Raw genomic sequence first — 19,892 nt, 5'->3', positions numbered from 1 at the left:
GCTACCACAACACCAATTCTCTGAAATCCCAAGTAAGGAATCTGATTGGGTTTGCCTCTCCTGGCAGCTCCCTGACTGCTTCTTCATAGAACCCTTGGCTATCTGCTCTTTCTCTTCCTTTCACATAAGTCTTGGTATACAACCCATGCCTTCGTTTACCATAAACAAAGATTTCTATGTTTCAATCCCTTGCCTGACCCTCTTCTTCTGAGCTTCAGACCCAGACAGCCAAATTTTGCTAAATATCCACCTTTAACATGGAAATTCAAAATCAACATGTACAAAATAATTATTTGCTTCATGCCAGCCTGTCACCAAGCAGTTCCTTCTGCCATGTTTCCCAACACAGAGAATGGCAGCACCATTACCCAAACCAGAAGCCGGGAGCAATGCTTATGCACCCCACTTCCCACAACCTCCAATATATAACCAATTACCAGTCCCTACAGTTTCACCTCCTAAACACTTTCAACTCCCTTCTTCATCTAAGCCTCCTTGCCTGGAGTGTTGGGAAGCCAAATTGGCCCAGGCCTAAGTCTCTGCCATGTCAATACATGCTTCACACTATTATCAGAGTGAATTTTCCAAGACATAAATCAGGTATGATAGAACAAACACCATACTAAATTTCCACGTGTACAGAAAGAGGTACAAATGACTTAAAATGGCCTATGAGGCCCTTGCTGATCTGAACCCAACCTTAATTCACTACCTCCTCCCTACATTCCAGACTTAACTCAACTTCCCTGAGCTTGCCCAGCTATTTCACACCACCTGCTCCCTCTGATGGGAAGTTCTTTCTTCTCTTTTCCTTTTTATCTACTTCGTTTTAAAATCATTTGGCTATGAGTAACTCATAACTACACTAGCCATAATTTTTGGCAATATTCATTATTATTTAGGAGTTCTTGCAAAGTGAGGAAAATCTATCCTACAGATTATTTTCAATACTAAATTTAGCAATTAATGAAGTTGACATTATATGTTTTTAGCCATTTATGTTTAATTTGGATTTTAAAGTTGCTTTTATTATTGAAGCCAATAAACATTTTTATAGCTCTTGAAAAGCTAGATTTTGATATACCCCTACTACATTATTTATCATAGCATCTTACAATTTATATGCCTATAGTCATCCTTCCTACTAAGATGTGAGTTTAGCAAGGGGAAAAAATAATTCATCCTTTTTTGCATTCATGGTATCCAGTACAGTACTTGGTGCAAAGTAAGTCCTCAGTATGTCTTCATTGATTGAAATGATAGTTAAGTGAATGAATGAATGAATGAATAAAAGGTGGGCAATAACTCAATAAATGTCTATTGAATAAAACTGTGTGTCTTTAAAGTAATATTCAACAATCATACAATACTTAATATTATGTAAAATCTTGTTAAACCCACTTTCGTGAGTATATCTTTTATGTTTCACACCTAAGGGAAAAAAGGGATTTTCTTTTGACCTTATTTACATCAAATATTTAACATAAGCCAACCTTTTAAGATATGAGTGAATACTACTTGTAATATATATGAACTTGATTATTATTGTTATCCTTTCAATGCTTAAAAGCCCTTTGTACAACTACAAACAATTTCCCTCTTTTTTTCAGGTCTGCCATGGTATACCAAAAGTTTCTTACTATGGCATATTAAACTCCATGCACTACAGAGAAGAAGTAAATAATATCTGTTGTCAACAATGTTAGAGGTTAACTGGGCTAAATCTATGTGTCTAAAGCCCAAAGGCACAGCCTGTGTGGGAAGGGAACTCAGAATTAGGGGAAGAACACGAGGAAGAGTTGGCCTAGGCAAACTGAGTTTAATTTTGTTTGCAGAGTGAACATGGTGGATGTCATTTCCAAATGGATAGAACAGCATGAACGAGAGCCAAGGGAAAAGTATGCATAGATGGTGGAGATGGGCCTGGTTGAAGTAGAAGAGCCATGAGCAGGGATAGGTGAGGGAAAGCACTGGAGAGTAGGCCAAGTGTTCTGGCTTGTCAAGTGGGGAGAGATCAGCACAAAATTTGAGAAACTGGCTTATGTTGAAGTCTTTTAGGAGAATGCTTCTATGAGTAGTAAGTGACTCCCTACACCTGGAAAAGATTAGACTGGTCTTGAATGAGCCCAATGGTCCTCATAGCAACACTCCTCTTTTGATTACACTAGCTTCACTTACTAAGAGAGTTCTTACTGGCTGAGTACTTTACATGCATTATCACACTTGATGCTTATAACAACTCTGGGAAAAAAGTATTCTCAAATGTAAAAGATGAGAAAACTGTGCTTTAGAACAATCAAATAACTGGCCCATGGTCATCCAATTTGAGCTTAATCCCAGGTGTGTGACTTCACAATCCATACTCTTAACTCCTTCTCCTGCCTTCTTGATGAGATCCACCTCAGCCTCATAGAGCAGTGTCTTCAAAAGTGAGTCATCATAGCCCAAGTGCATGTGGTTTTTCTTCTCCTAAGGCATGTTAACTGAGTTACAATTCAGCATAAAGTGACCATATCTGGGTCCACATTCAGAAAACAAACTCAGTTTGATTTCAGTGGGCAAAGATCTTGGTGGCTCTTCTGAACCTTTGTCTACCTGCTAAGTGGTCAGTGAGGAGCCAAAGGTAGTGAAATGAAAAGGATTTTCTTTTCACATTCCTAAAGACTATCGATCACCCAACCCATGCCCAAACCCTCTCCAGTGTGGGAACTCACTCCCCAGGGGGATAGTGATCCAGTTTTTAGAAGGTTTCCATCAACAAAGCCAAACTCTGTCTTTTGTGCAACTCCCTCCACCCCTGGATCCCAGACCTGACAAAATACAGTGTCAATCTATGGTGTCTGCTACGTGGAAACCCATGAAAATGCTGCTCCTTCATCTCTTCTCTCCTGACTAAATGTTCCCACATGACAAAGTTTCTAAAGCACTTACCTTCCCATTTGCCTACTATGTATGCTGTCAAATTGTTCAGTGTCTTCAGTGTTCAATGGATGTGCTTTGAGCAGCAGATTGAAGTGATTACCATCTCTAATTCTGACCTTACATTTTTACTATGCAAACGGTTACAGCTTATGTATTACGTTTTTAGCAAGTAAAGCATGTGTTGGCGCCTATAAATTGGCTCCCTGCAATTCATCAAATTTTGTGTATCACCAAAACTTGGATGTCATTCACTAGAACTCTCAGCAAACCAGGTCTCTCTCACATTGAACATACGTCATCTATTTATTGAATCCAAATGCATAACTTGACATTTATCTCTTTTGACATTTATCTATTTATCTTTTGGGTTTGTTTCACCCTTCCAGCCTAGACAAATCTATTTGAATCCTGATTCTGTGCTCTTACCAATAAGCCATCTACAGGGAATAAGCTGGTGACAAAATCACACACGTATCTTTTTAGGAATAGAGCTTCAGGAGATGAATTGATAATGTCAGAAAAATCTGGACCCCACCCATCTGAATCCCCCAGAGGATATAGCATAATCTTCTGAGATGAACTTAGAAGAGTTCTTCCCTCCTGAAGAGATGTCTTAGAAGGACTAGACTCTTGAAGGAAGCTCTCCCAGGGTAAGGCTGAAAGGGAAATGCTGAGAGCTCCCAACAAAAACAATGTTTAGGAGGGAGCATCTGTGAAGAGAGCAAAACTCCTCCTTCTGAGAATAATTCCCAGGTGTGTCTCTGTTCCCAGCTTCTACGCCTCCACCCTTGATTACTCAGACTTGATAACTATCCTTCTAAGACCAACCCTAATCAGGAAGTTCCATCTGGGACCACCTCCCTGACCTTATAACTGAATTTCCTCTACCACTCCAGACAAGAAACTCACTATCTCTGAACCCAGGTTGTTACTTAAAATGTCAAATGAGACATGAAAGAGGCATGAAGGCATGCTACTAGAGGCTTCCCATTGGATCATTGTTGATCACAAAGGACATATTATGATAAAGCAGAAAGAGTGATTAGTTTTATTTTGTTTTTCTCTTTGGGAGAGCAGCCTGGTTTGGTGAGAATGGGAGAGTAGGGAAAATCTAGTATGTTTCTCAGAACTTGTTTCTAAGCTGGTATTGGCCATGATCTGCTATTGGGAGGGGAATCTACCAGAATCTAGGTGGATTTGAGGGAAGCCTTCTAAAAACTACATACCTCCTCCAACCCTTTTATGGGTTAGCATCTACCACCCAGAGTCACCTTCATTGAGGCAAATGTGATATTTTTTTCAGTTTTATTTGTTAAGAAAAAAGGAATGACGAACAACCCACTAGACTAGAGAGAGAAATCCATAAGTCATGAGCCCCTTGCTCCATTACTGTAGTCTACCAGTGGAGTTTGGTTTGAAGAATGGGATCCTATGCCTGTAGACAAAATCATGCTGGATTCTTGTTGTTGCAATTATCAGGCCTTCAGTTTTCATATTCATGGAGGCTTAGATGGAAAATCTAAGTTAGGATTTAGCACAACAGACCTACTCCAGAAACCAACCTTGCTGGTGTTACCCTTCCTTTCAACAAGAGCACGAAACCCCTCTCTTTGGGCTTCACCCTGCTTAAGTTAGTGCTGTGCTTTTGGTTTAGACACAGAGTAACTATTTTGCCACATAACTTTTTTGTTTGATTTTATGACATCTTTTCTAAGCCTATATTGCAAAGTGCCATAACACGGTCACTATGGGGAAAAAAGATGAATTAAAACACAGTGCGTGGGCTTCCCTGGTGGTGCAGTGGTTGAGAATCTGCCTGCCAATGCAGGGGACACGGGTTCGAGCCCTGGTCTGGGAAGATCCCACATGCCACGGAGCAACTGGGCCCGTGAGCCACAATTGCTGAGCCTGCGCGTCTGGAGCCTGTGCTCTGCAACAAGAGAGGCCGCGATGGTGAGAGGCCCGCGCACCGCGATGAAGAGTGGTCCCCACTTGCCACAGCTAGAGAAAGCCCTCACACAGAAACTAAGACCCAACACAGTCATAAATAAATAAATAAATAAAAAGAACGTGAATTTCTTTAAAAAAAAAAAAGATCTCTTAAAAAAAAAAAAAACACAGTGCGTGTGTATATTCTTTAACCTAAAAAGTATCTCAGAGCAGCTGTGGACCCCTGGGCTTTGCATGACTATAATCCCTGATGTAGAAGCAGTTCCAGATTTCATGTTACTAATAAATGTCACACAGAAAAAAAGCAAACCGAAAATGGAATTATGATAACTATTTGGCTTAAAGATGCATATTGTTGGAGAAATCAACATTATTTCTACATGAATATAAAAAATTTCTACATAAATACTGAAACTATCTCAGATAATCTTTCATTTTCAGCAGTTTACACATTCTTAGTCTTAAAATATTATTAAATCCCCATATAATTGATCACTGAAAACAAACTGAAGAGCTATAAACAAACATGCAATTCTGTTATCTTATTGGATTAATTTTTTGAATATTTAATAATATAATATTGCAAACATATGAAAAATATAAAATAATTAGCAGATACTTATGTATACTTGGATCAAATTCTACTAATATAATATAGCCCACACCATTAAGTTCAGTAAATTTTCCCAAATTCATTTCCTATATCAATTCTATTTTCATTACAATAATTCAAATGCTTTCAAACTGAAGGGGAGAGATTGATGGCCATTATAGTTGTTATTTGTATTTCGTGATTTGATACCACTTTCATAGATATCCCATAGGGTGAGTGAACTATAAGCCACGCCGCCATCTAGAGAATCTGAACAACAGACAACTTAAATCTAAAAACATTCAAGCCAACCATTCCTTAAACCCACAATAGGTTTTGTTACTCTCCTGTGCCCAGTGATCTGGGTAATTGCCTAAACTTTCATTTCATTGGGCCAATAAAAACTTTACAAATTACTATGTGCCAAATATTTTTTAAATAAAACAAAAATTATATAGCCCTAATCTCCCTGACCCCAACTATAAGATAAAAACCAAAAAGCCTAGCGTTTGACTGCTTTGATTAAAATAGGATACAAATATGAAATCTTTATAGAAAAGTATTTTTGTTCTCATTTAAAAATGACAATCTGTACAATGCCTTATGTGGGTCCGAATCATTCTCAGCATGGATTTGATTTTTTTTTAATGACTGAAGATTTTCTTTGAAGCAGGTAAAGCCAGGTCTCTTTTTCTACAGAGTAAGGAAACAATCTAGAATGAGGAACAGTAAAATAATGCACTATGGTAAGTGTGTCTCTTCAAATAAAGTGACCTAATCAGTCCTCACAGAGTCTGTGGTAACACAACGGGCAATAATCCAGAAGAGAAACTCTAGAAAAATCAGTTCATGCCACAAGGACTTTCCACATCAATCCTTACATATATTAAACGGAGACTCATGGAGAAACAGTCCCTGTGCCACGGCTGCCCCTTGTTAACCAGCACTAAGCGTTGGTGAGAGAGCCCAGAATCACTAACTCTGTTAAAAATATTTTTTTAAAGATAATAAAGCCAAACCTTACCAGAAAGGAGCAAGCTGACTCCATAGAGAACTAAGCCGGCTAAAGAATCCATGCTTCCCCAAATCTCTCCATCCAGTTTCCACAGATGTGCATGAGGTCCCAAGGATCCTTTCAAACACCCAGAGGTTTGTGACTTTCCATTCGCATGTCCTACTAGGTCTTGTTTACAACTCAGAGGCAAGAAGGAACAGCACAGAAGCGGGCTGTAACAGTCTCATTTCTGTCTGAGCACAGGGAGTTTTAAGTTCCTTTTTCCTGTTTCCTTTGTAGATTAGGATGGGAAAAGCTGTATCTTAAAGGCATTTGGTATCAGCAAGGCTGGGGGCACTGTAAGCCCTATCCATCTTGCAATTCATCAAAACACTTATCTATTGCAGTTGCTTCTGCTGCTGCTTTTGCTGCTGTTGGAGGGATAGAGGAATTTTAGTTGGAAGTGTGGGTCCTGGTCAGCACTTTCAGAAACAATAGGGGTATCCTCTCCTAGGCGGGAAACTGAGAAAAACAAGCCCTCCACCTATGTATGGTATGCGCTGATGACGGGCCCTTCTCAGCCCTCTAACAGCTCTCCCGAGTCTACTTGGGAGCCCTGACAGAAGGGGCTTTTGGGTGTGGGGAGTAGTTTTGGCTTTTGTTTTCTTGTTTTAACCCACATGGTTTGAATTGGGAAGAGAAGTTTTCGTGATGAGAGAACACAACCCCTAAAAACAATTAATTTGGGTAATTAACAGTGAGGTCAATGCTCACTGTGGCCACAGAGACCAGAGTCCAAAATTGTTAGCCTGTTTTCTTACACACAGATGGCTTATCTTTTGGCCAAGAGCCCAAAGATATCCATGCTACTGGCCATCGTGTTAATTTTTTATTAACAATTCATCTGAAGATGATCTAATTTCTTAAAGAATTGGTAGAGAAGGGTTTTAGTAATACTAAGAGGGATTTCGTGGTTACTGGCCAACTTACTTTCAGAAGAAAATTGTATCCAAAATTTTAAAAATAACCTGTATAAAAACCAAATACTATAAGTGATTAGATTGGGATAAAAATATTATTCCTAAGAGCAGAGAGAGTACATAGGCCAAAAGGAAAATAACCATTGGGGTAACCATGCCTACAATGAGATCAAAGACCCTAAATTTATCCAGATGACAATTTCACCAAAATACTAATTCTGACTTTAACATAGAAAGCCGATACCTCAGTCATCGCCTCGCCTTCATGCCGGAGGAAAGAGTTGTCTGATCCTTTTCCCTACTCACCACAGGAAAAGGCAGATGCTGCTAGCCTTGCCTGATTTCTGTCCCAGGTTTTATTTATCACATCAGCGATGATCTCAAGAACCAATTGATGTTTCCAGGCAGCTGGGGTAGAAAAGCTCAGGCTGTGTTTTCAAGCAGACCTGGGTTTAAATACTGGCTCAGCCATGTGTGGTCTGAGACAAGTTACTGAAACTGTGAGTCTCAGTTTCAACAGTTATAAAATGACGATAATCTCTCCATCAAGGGCATTTTTGAGAGGATTAAATGAGGTTTAAAAATCCGTAAAAACGTCTGGCACTGTGTCTAATTCATAGAAGGCTTTCATTAATTGTGTTAATGTATTCACTTCCTTTCGTCTTTCCATTCTGTCTCTGATTTCAGTCCTAAAAGCCTCCTCCAGAATGCCATTCTCTATTCCTATGAGATGGTTTCAAGTTTGGCATCGTAAAGAACCAGACTAGGAGTCAGGGATCCTGGGTTCTAGTTCTAGTTCTGCCATGATCTGCCTGTGAGGCTTTGGACCATTCACTTCCCATCTCTAGGCCACTGTTTCCTCAACTGTAAAGTGAAGGGTTTAGACTGGATATGACTAATTTCCCTTCTGATTGTAACACCTCATAGCCTAAATGACTAAGCTGTCCGACTCTCAGCATCTCCAGGTTGATTCCTAGGACCTTTCATCTGGGCAGTTCAAAGAAGATGCTAGCTTTGTATCTCCGTCACTGTGAAAGTCTGAGGGGGTCACCAAAGTGCTCTACTTAAGCACATTGTATCTGGGACTTTGTGAGGTCCACCGGCCCCAGGCCATGCAGAGCAGCAGTGGAAGACCTTGGAAACAAACCAACCCCAGGGCACCTGCCTTCCCAGGCACAGCTTCTCCTGTTTGTGCTTGATGGGCACACAAGGAAGCCGTCATTGCTCTCACTCCCTCCTGTTTGCTGGTTCTTGTGGGCTGAATGTGTTGCTACCTTGCATCCTTTCCTGCGCTGTCTGCCTCTGTTATCCACAAAAGCAGTCCAGCTTCATCCTTCTGTGTCATCCAGAATGATCTCCTCTTACCCAGAACTGTGAGTCAGGTTCTTCCTCCCTCCATTATCCAGGTTGAGTGACTCAATGTCACTCTTCTCTCTGTAATCCAGAAATATTGCTCAGTTTATTTCTTCATTATCCCAAAGATCTATGTAGCTTAACTTCATCTTCCAGGATCCAGAAATATTATTCCATGTAATCCTTTTCACTGTTATCCAGAATATTGACGCCATATAATAAGTACTGCTGGATTTCCTGAGCCTATGATTATACAGCTAGTCAAAAGGCTAAGCAACTTTCCTGTGGGAGGTCTGAATCTTTGGCATGTAAGTTCCAGGTGTAAAGTGAAGATAACTTGTGGACAAAAGTGTCCAGACATGCTCTGCTCCAGCTTTCTGCCCTATGGATCTTAGAACATGGAGAACCTATTGAGGAGCAACAATATGAGCTTCACTACCAAGTGCAGGGCCAATAGGTCAGCAGAGCTGATTGGCAACAGGTTGGGAAGTTGCACAACTGGATGGCATGCCAGGATTTCCAAGGGAAGGGAGAGGCCATTTCCATGTCTGGACAGGACTTTCCCCAATACATAATGTATTAAGGAAATACCACACACTTGGACATGGCCACAACCCTTCTCTACAAAGCTGGTTGTGGCCATCATCAGGGCATCTTCATCCCCTGAAGAGCCTTGTTGGGGACCATTTGGATCACCTCTCTATCCTCAGCAGGTCCATCCACCCAGAAATATTGAAAGGCTCTTCCCATTCTTGCCTCATTAACACCTAGTTATCTTCTGGGTCTCAGTTTCAGAAAGGTCTTCCGTGACCTATTCAATCCAAATCAGGTCTTCCCTGTTATTCCATCCCAACACCCTGTCCTTTTTTTTCACAGTACTAATCACAATTGGTAATCATATATTTGTGTCTTCATCTTTTTAATGTCTCTTTTCCCCCAGCTGACTGATATCTTCATGAGGCAGGAAACATATCTAATTTATCCACCACTGGATTCCCAGGTCTGACCACAGTGCCTGGAAGGTCATAGTATGTCTTGAATAGATACTTAATGAATTAAGAAATGAATGAACAGACTCTCATCGTTACTTATATACTCATACCTTGAAAAGGCTTTGGAGTCAGGCAAACCTAGATTACATGTTATAGCTGTAATTTACTCTCTGTATGACCTGGGCAATTTAATTCACATCTCTGAACCTCAGAATCCCCATCTTTAAAATGGAAGACAATAAAGCCTAATTCATGAGATAATATATACATAGTATCTGGCACAAGTACATATTTAATAAAGGCTTTCTATGGGTTTCTTCCCCATCTACAACCACCACACTACCCCTGGATTGTTATATAGAGCTATTTGCAATGAGGAAACAAGGTCCCACACAGGCTAAGTGACTTGCTCAGCTGTGGGTAGCAGAGGGAGTATCAGAATCCTGGCCTCTTGGCCTCCAATTTTTGCAAATTGGCTCTTTTTTTCATGGTTCATCTTTAGACCACAATGTGCAAAAAAGTAGATAAAGAGAAATGTAGCAAACATCACAAACACCAACAGGGTATGCCCAGACCTTAGGAAAGTATTTGAAATGAAACTTTCCAGATAATGGAAAAGTTTGATGACACTGATAAATGCAGACATTTATCATTGTGCTTCCGGAATAGTGGTAATAATATCAGGATCTGTGGGCACCCCACTGCCGTGCTCCAGGGAATTGAAAGGGGCTTCCTCGTTAGTCAAGCTTACTCAGCTTACTTTAATTTGATTTTTCCAGACACACTTATAGCAGCACAAAAAAGAAAACCAAACCAATACACAAGCAAACAAAATATGCAAAGAAACAGGGCACTTGGCTATTTCATTTTCTAGTCTCTGCCTTTTGTACTTAATATGTGAAAAAAAAATCTATAGAAAACATTGAAAGTCTTTGAGATGGATTAATCAAAATAGCAATGGATAAATTAAAAATGTGAACAGGTGTGGAAAATAACTTATACAATGTCTCTATAAGCTGGTATCACATGTCTAGTGGTCACTATCACAGATATGTCACAAGTCTTAGATGCATATCCTTTGGCCCAGAAAATCCACTTTTATGATATAACCCAAGCCCAAATAAAAGATGTGCCCAACATTTATGTATGAGGGCATTACAGAAGTATTGTTGATAATAATCAAAACCTGGAAACAATCTAAATAGCCAACAAATATGGATTATTAATATAAATCATGGTACACAGTGAAATCCCAGACAAATGTCAAAATGTTGTGATGGAAGCATACTGACATGGAAAGATGTAAGGATGTTTATGCTGTATTATTGATTGGGAAAAACAACAGTTTGGACAGCATGAAATTTATACACATGCATACATTCTCTCTCTCTCTATATATATATATATGTATATTTATATATTATATACTTATATATGTATAAAATATACAACAAAATGTTAAAAGTTACTATTTCTGGGTTATTGAAAAACTGATCATTTTTATTTTCTTTATAATTTCTATAATTTCAACATTATGGAAATGAATATATATGTACAAATGAAGATGATTAGGGGGAAATCCTTGAGACAGTGGACCCAGGGGTGTAGGATGTACCTTAAAACACCCATTGGCAAATACGAAACAGAATGCAGGGGAACCACAGCCTCCAGGAGGTGAGCAAACAGGGTGGGGTGTTGACTTCTGGCAGTGCAGCACTGGCGTTCTGCCTTTTGCAGGGCGGTGGGCACTGAAGCTCCAGAGTCATCACATCTGTCTTCTTAAGGACTTTCGTGAAACCACTGCACCTAACAGTGGCTAGCAGAAAAGGAAGGGTCATCAACAATTAAGTCCTGGTCTTCAGCCAGAACACCACAGTTAAAGTGGCAACACCCACTCTGGTCTGGAGCGGAGTTGATGGCCATGGAAAATACCTGACCCTCTCTGAACCCCATTTACTCTAAACCATTTTTTTTAGCATCGAAGTGGCAAGCACTGTACTAATTGTTGTAGGAAGAGACACATAGAGAAGATGTGGTCTCTGCTCTTGAAGCTCACAATTATACAATCCCAGCCATAGTGACAATGCATCAAAACAGGAAAAGTTAAATAACAAAATCAGACACTGTGTGGTTAGATACCAAAGGGTGGTACTGGCAGTAAAAGTTGTAGTAGTCTTTGCTTTGGGATCCTTTAGGCCATGAGGCACCAATTCTCACGGCTTTTTTTTTCTTTTTTTTCTTCTCCTGATATTTCCTTGGCACATATGGCATCTTTCCAGATAGACTATAAGCCCCTTAGGCAGGGACTCAGGTCTTTTAAATTTGTTTAGGTTTGTTTTATGGCCCAGAATATGGTGTATTTGGTGAGTGTTCCATGTGCACTTGAAAAGAATATGTATTCTACTCTTGGTGGTTGAATTATTCCAAAAATTAGAGTTAGGTCCAGTTGGTTCATAGTGTTGTTTAGGTCCTCTATATCCCTACTGATTTCTTTTCTACCTGTTATGTCAGTTTCTGAAAGCAGAATGTTAAAGGTTCCAACTATAATTATGGATTTGTATTTATGCTTTAAATTCCATCAATTTTTCTTCACGTATTTTAAAGGTTATTTGTTAGGTTCATTCATATTTAGGATTGCATGTGTCTTTGTAAATTGACTCACTTATCTTTATTTAATTAATATCTATCTCTATCTCTGATAATATTGTTCTGAAGTCTACTTTGATATTGTGGTAATTTTTGAAATTTATCAGAGTAGACTTATCCTCTGTTCTTCACAGTTACTTCATTATTCATAGCTCTGCCCTAAAAGGGCCATACAGAAGGAAATCTTGAGCTAGGTACTGAAAGCTAAGGTGTTTACCAGGTGAATCATGACAATGGCATGGAGGAGGGCAGGACAGGCATTTCTGACAAATGGACCAGTAGTCTGAGCCAAAACATGAAGGTATAAAATACTATACCATGTTAGGGGAAATGTAATGTTGAGCAAGGCTGAAATAAGGCTGAGAAAGGGCTTAGCCTGAGACAAGGTGCATTAAACAAACTGGGTCCAGGTTTGATATACCCTACTAAGGTCTATAACAAAGGGAAATAGAAGGTTTTAAATCAAGGAGTGCTATGACTAAATTTTCATTTTAGGACGATCACTCTGAGAGCAATACACATGTTACATTTGCAGAGATTAAAGCCAGGAAAACTCATGATAGATGACTATTGCAGAGTGGTATTTCAAGGTCATAAGTCTGAATTAAGGCTATAATCGCATCAGAAGTAGAAAGAAGGACAAGTGTTAAAGTGATAGAAATATTAATTTTAATGACTGTTTGGGGTTGACCCAGAGGGAGGAGACTAGGGTAAGTCCAAGGTTACTGTTTTGTATAACAATATGAACCTGGTAGTACTCACTGTGAAAGGGCCACAGGACATGAAGCTCTTTTGTGGGGAAATACAAAAAATTCCATATAGAATTCTATTATAGATACATGGGCTTGGATTGGGTATGGGATAGCCAAGTCCAGATAGATGCTTAGTTTGCAGTGGATACATTGGTATGAAACTCATGAGAGAAATCTGAGCATTGCCATGGGGATTAATGAGCTCACCCAGATGGCATGCAGAGCAGCCTGGACCACAAGGAGTAGATGGAGAAAGGAGAGTGAGCAGAGGAGTGTGAAAGGCAGGACCCTGAGAGGCAGCAAGGGAGTTTTTTGCAATGACTCTAGCAAAGTCTTGTCGATCTGCCTTACAATTCCTTGTTTCCCTTCTAGGCTAAGAGCTCTTCAGAGGCAAGGACCATGTCTTAGTCATCTTTGTGTCTCCAGTATTTAGCACAGTGCTTCACTCACAGATACTTAATGAAGTTTTGGTAAATGAATACAGAAGGGCCCATGTTTCAGAGAACAGTCTGACCATTCAAAACAAAACCAGTGCAAATGTCCTTAGAGGGTTGGTGGTAAAGTAGTTACCAAATTGTCTCTGATTCAATCCAGATACACATCATAGAAACCAATTTTTAAGGAGCTGGTAGAAAAGCGGGAAGTATGGGGCTTTAGAATCGCCAACCTAGGACTCAACACAGACCCCACACACTAGCTGTTTCACCTTGGGCTAACTCAGTTCTCTGAAGTTTAGTTTCCTCATCTGCTAAATGGGGGAAGGTAGGGGAGGGGCCTCTCTTTGGAAATAACATTTAATTTGTGTAAAGCATCTAGCGTAATGCCTGAAAATGATGATAGGTATCATCATCATCATCAGATATAACCCACACTTTTTACAGGTTTAAAAACATCAACAACCACATGTGACAACTGTAGAAAAAGCTGAATTGGCCTCTACTGGGAAATAAATCTACCATGCTTCATTGTAGAAAACTGTCTGCCCATCTTTCTCTTATACTAGACTTTGGGCTCCCTGAGAACAGGAATCACGTCATATGCATCTCCAGCAGCTATTTTTACAAAGGTTTATAGAGCTGAAACATGAAATACAAAGCCTTTAAACTCTATTCAGGAGACATTCCAGTTTGGAGAAATTTATTTTGATACCTTTATTTGAAAACCAAATAAAGGTAGTTTAACTAGTTCCTACATAAGCAGAAGTTTGTTCAGTTCAGTGCCATTAGCACTGATGGGTTAAATGTCCAGGAAAAGGTCTCTGAAAAGTCTGTTTTTTGCATATAAGATTTATAATGTCCACATATGTGTGTCCATAGATGAAACTGAAGTTATCCACACCAGGCCAGTCAGGAATACAGGCATCTCACTGTAAAATAACTAAATGGTAATTCTTTGACTTCTAAAACTGCCTGCAAAATTGCTAGACACTCAGGCCCAAATCTCTCCCTCTGCTTCCTTGGGGATAAAGTAGTGGGGTCATGAGGTACTCTCTGATGCCTGGCATTGCCCCATGGAAGGCCCCTGCCCTTTGTGACTCATGACTACTCATCAGTTCTGTATTGTGAACTCTTGGTGTGGCCTGCCGTACCCTGCAGGAGCCATCCTGCCAACCTCTCCGGCTTTATAGGAGCCGCCCTCCCCTTGCCCTCTGCACTTGGGCACAATGGCCTCCTCACTGTTCCTGGAACATTCTAAACTCATAGCCCCACAAGCCATTCCCCCCTTGGGGCCTTTATAATAAGTTTTCCCTTTGTCTTGAAAGCTCTTTCTCTTAATCACTTCAGTGAAATGGGAAAGAGATGGAGAAAGCTAACAAAATTAGCCTTACATTGTGTATCATCTCTTCGGTCACACCCACCCACTGAGATAGCCATCATAGTCCTTGTCAGATAGAGACACAAACAAAAAAAAATTGTAATGAGGAATTTAACAAAACAACTCAAAATAGAAACTAATTTTTTTCTTTTTTTAAGTAAGGGGGTCTTTTTCTCCCTGCATTTGGCAAAATACTCTTTAAGTCAGGGACATAAGAGTCTGCCTGTGCTATAAATTTCTTGACACCGGAAAGCCCATATTTGAAATGACTTCTGAAACTGGCATTCCAACATCACATTAAGTTAATAATATTAATTGATGATAATTGTCTATACTTTAACTTGGCTTAAAGGACAGAAAATCCAAAGCAGGAAAAACTCCTGTTTAATCAAAAACTTATTTAATCATGTATATATGTTTAATTTAAAATGTAGATACATATTAATAATACCTACAGACCCACGCACAATTCATGCTATGGTAGATTTAACCAACCTAGACTGTCTGTAAGTTGAACAGGCGAGGTTCTCCCCAATACAGCACAGCATATTGTTAAGAGGGCAAGGCTCATGATCAGAAAAACAAGCATAAAGGACTAAGCCTACCATTTCCTAGTATGTTACACTAGATATTTAAGCCTCTGCTTCCTTATCTGTAACAGCAGTTTGAAAGTACTCCCCTTATGAGGTTGTTATAAAGATTGTATGAGATAATGTATATACAATGCTTAGCACAGTGCCTGGAATAGAGTATATACAAAATAAATATTACTATTAATATTCTTAAAGCTTTAAAAAGGAAGTTAATAGCCATCATTTATATGAAGCTTGAAATAATGTATCTCAGTGATTGATTTTAAAGATGAAGCAATTAATATAAGTAATTGTGCATATAATTAAGTGATCACAAGAGCAAAGAACCATCGTAAATAATTCAAGTATACTTCTGTTTTCATTTATTCCCAAACATAATGTTTTACTCAAGTGTGGCTTATGCCTTGATTGCCTCTTTTACAAACAAGAAATGTTTGTTAAACCTCATTCTCCTCAAAACATCAAACAAAAAACTTCAATAGGCAAATAGAATTGAAAATGAATTTCCAGTTTAGAGATGGTGAACTAATCATATGCAGAACTACTCCTCCCTCTCAAAATCATTAAAATAGAGTAAATGAATTCTTCAAGGATATAAAGCCAACCAGCCAAAGAAAATGGGAGAGAAGGCAGAAACCACAAAATTTCAGAAGCTGGAAAACTGTTGAGCCAGAGTTACCTGATATAACAAGCACAGAAATGTTACTGCTTAGTGATTGGTGGAGGGGAAAGCAATATACACTGCAGAACCTCTAAAAGATGGTAAGTTAGTGACTACCTATACCTCTGGAAGTGGGGATAAGGTGGAATTAAGGACTAGTTGAATGTATATTTAAAATTCAGTTAGACAAAATGAGATCCCACTTCACACACACTAGAGTGGCTATAATGGAAAAGTCAGATAATAACAAGTATTGTCTAGAATGTGGAGAATCGGAACACTTGTGCATTGCTGGTGATTACGTAAATGGTGCAGCCACTTTGGAAAACAGGCAGACAGTTCTTTAAAGGGTTAACTGCAGCGTTACCATGTGACCCAGCAATTCTACTCCTAGGTATATACCCAAGAGAAATAAAAACATGTCCATATAAAAACTTGTACATGATTATTCATAGCAGCATTATCTATAATAGCCAAAAAGTAGAAACAACCCCAAACCATGAACTGACAAACGAATAAATAAAATATGATATATCCATACAATGGAATTTTCTGGCAAAAAAAAAAAAAATGAAGTACTGATACATGCTACAACATGCATAGACCTTGAAAACATTATGCTGAATGAAAGAATTGAGTCACAAAATACCACATATTGTATGAATCCATTTATATGAAGTGTCCAGACTAGGCAGATCCATAGAAAAATAAAGTAGATTAGTGGTTGTCTAGGTCTGGGGTAGTGGGGGCAGTGGAGGATGAGAGGAATGGCGGGGCAGGTGACTGCTAAGGACTCAGGCTTGTTTATGAGGTGATGAAAACATTCCAAAATTGATGTGGTGCAATGGAATATTACTCAGCCATGAAAATGAAATGATGCCATTTGCAGCAACATGGATGAACCTAGAGATTATCATACCAAGTGAAGAAAGTCAGAAAGATAAAGATGAATACCATATGATATCACTTATATGTGGAATCTAAAATATGACACAAATGAATTTATTTATGAAAGATGCACAGACATAGAAAACAAACTTATGGTTACCAAAGGGGAAAGGGGGTGGGGGAGGGATAAAGTAGGAGTTTGGGATTAGCAGACACAAACTATTATATATAAAACAGATAAATAACAAGGTCCTACTGTATAGTATAGGGAACTATATTCAATGTCCTGTAATAAACCATAATGGAAAAGAATATGAAAAAATATATATATGTAACTGAATCACTTTGCTGTACACCAGAAACTAACACAACATTGTAAATCAACTATACTTCAAATAAATAAATAAATGAAATGAAATTGATGTGGTGATGGTTGCACAACTCTGCGAATATAATAAAGACCATTGAATCATACACTTTAAATAGCTGAATTGTACAGTACATAGATATCTCAATAAAGCTGTTCCAAAAAACCCACACAACAGTTAGATCCTTGACGCATTTCTTCTTGCTCTCCACACAGTGGAGTAAACATACCTTTTCCACCACATAGAAGACTGGGGCAGGGGTGTCAAAGAGGTCTTTTTCTCTGGAGGAGGTATAAAAGAGAGGTACTCTGGACCATACAGTTGTAGACAGCAGGTAGGATTAAGCTAAAGTTCTGAACTGAATTTAGACCTTGGGCTTTCTTCGCCCATTGTCTCACAGAAGGCTGGCAAAAGTTTATTCTCCACACAGGAGTTCAGCAGATCTCTGGGAATTCTGACCAGCCCTAGTGAATAAGTCTGAAGATGTTGATATTTCTCCAACAGATATATCAGTAGGGCACCTCCAACAAAACCATTCCGCTAGTTTTGCTGCACAGAGGCGCAACACACTGAACTCATGCTCAGAGCTTCCAGTCAGTTTTTTGATGTCCCACTCTTAAACAGACAGCCAGGACAAACAGATATTTGCAGAAAGCCTTTAATGTGAAAGTACAGGCCTACAGAAAGGCCAGAAGAAAAGCAACTTGGCAGAAACAGAGACTACTAAGGAAGAAAGAAATGGCAAAATTTTTTAAAGGATTATATTAATATCAGAAATATATATGGATAAAGAAGATGTGTTTTACATATATATATATTATATATATATATTATATATATATATATAATATATATAATATATATATATATATAGGAATACTACTCAGCCATAAAAAAGAAAGAAATTTTGCCACTTGCAACAACATGGGTGGACTTGGCGGGTATTATGCTAAGTGAAATAAGTCAGACAGACAAAGGCAAATACTATACAATATTACTTATATGTGGAATCTAAAAAATACAACAAATTAGTGAACATAACAAAAAAGAAGCAGATTCACAGATATATAGAACAAACTAGTGGTTACCAGTGGGGAGAAGGGTCAGGGGGGAAATACAGGAGTAGGGAATTAAGAGATACAAACTACTATGTATAAAATAAGCTGTATGGATATATTGTACAACATGGAGAACATAACCAAGATTTTATAATAACTATAAATGGAGTATAACCTTTAAAAATTGTGAATCACTATATTGTACACCTGTAACATTATATTGTACATCAACTATATTTCAATAAAAAAGAAATATATGAAAAGATATTGCATGCATGAAGCAAGAGCAGGGTGCTATTTTTTAAACATTCAGATACATCCATACAGTGGAATACTATTAAGTGATAAAAAGGAGGAGCTCTCAAGCCACATAAAGATATGGACGAATCTTAAATGCATAATTACTAAATTAAAAAGCCAGTCTTTTTTTTTTTTTTTTTAAGGTACAATTACATTTATTTTTCTTACACAGTCTATGTCTGAGTCAGTCATCATGAAAGGTTATTGGAAAGTATACCTTCTACGGGGACTAGTTTAGTGATCAGAAAATTATGTGTTTCTTGCCAAATAGGCTTGCTCCTTCCTCCCTCCCTCCATCCCTCCCTCCTTTCCTTCCTTCCTACCTTTCTTCCTTCCTTTTTTTTCTTTCTTTATCAAATCAATTCCCTCAAATATTTCATAGTTTTCTAGACTGTGGACCTTTGCTCAGTACCAATTTCTATACCCCTAGTTCTTTTCATGGGTCTTAAGCCTGAAAAAGCCAGTCTTAAAAGGCTATATACTATATGATTACAATCATATGACATTCTGGAAAGGGCAAAACTGTAGAGATAGTTAAAAGATCAGTGGTTTCCAGGGGTTTGGAGAGAGTGATGAATATGTGTAGCACAGGGGATTTTTAGGGCAGTGAAACTATCCCATATGATATAGTAATGGTAGATATATGACATTGTGCATTTGTCAAACCCATAGAACTTTACTGAACCAAGAGTGAACCTTACTGTATGCAAATTTTAAAAAAATTGTTTAGAAGGCCAGGGGATCTCAGAATGTATAAAGAATGTAACAAAAGAATCCAACTGCATTACAATTGTATGAAACAACCTCACATAAGGAAGTGGGGAAAAAGGAGTCTCCTTACTATTTTTGTCCCAGTATTCCAGACATTTGATCATGGAATTCTATTAATGTATAAAGTTAGAACACTTTTTCAAGTGACATCTCCAAGTAGATACCGAAATATTCTAATAAAAATGACAGGGGTAGTTACAATATGCTTCCTTTGACAAAGAAAGAAACCTGCTTTCTTCATAGGGTATCCTTAATTT

The 19,892-nt window shown here is 38.5% G+C and overlaps 1 protein-coding gene across 3 annotated transcripts in view; it reads right to left on the bottom strand.

Moving 5' to 3' along the window:
• Positions 1-7,895, bottom strand: part of TEK (TEK receptor tyrosine kinase) — a 103,044-nt gene extending 95,149 nt beyond the window's left edge. For 2 of the 3 annotated variants that reach the window (XM_082467545.1, XM_082467547.1), the window contains exon 1: positions 6,489-7,894. In XM_082467545.1, the coding sequence (XP_082323671.1) occupies positions 6,489-6,540 (52 nt within the window). In that variant the 5' untranslated portion in view covers positions 6,541-7,894. Of the gene's footprint in view, positions 1-6,488 lie in introns of all 3 variants that reach the window. The other variant, XM_082467546.1, reaches the window with a different exon arrangement.
• Positions 7,896-19,892: the final 11,997 nt, after the last annotated feature.

The sequence above is a fragment of the Balaenoptera physalus genome, assembly GCF_965194825.1.
Source record: "Balaenoptera physalus genome assembly, chromosome: 7".
In the NCBI taxonomy this organism is placed as follows: Eukaryota; Metazoa; Chordata; class Mammalia; order Artiodactyla; family Balaenopteridae; genus Balaenoptera; species Balaenoptera physalus.
The sequence above is the reverse complement of the archived record's forward strand: the minus strand, read 5'-3'. Positions and strand labels throughout refer to the sequence as shown.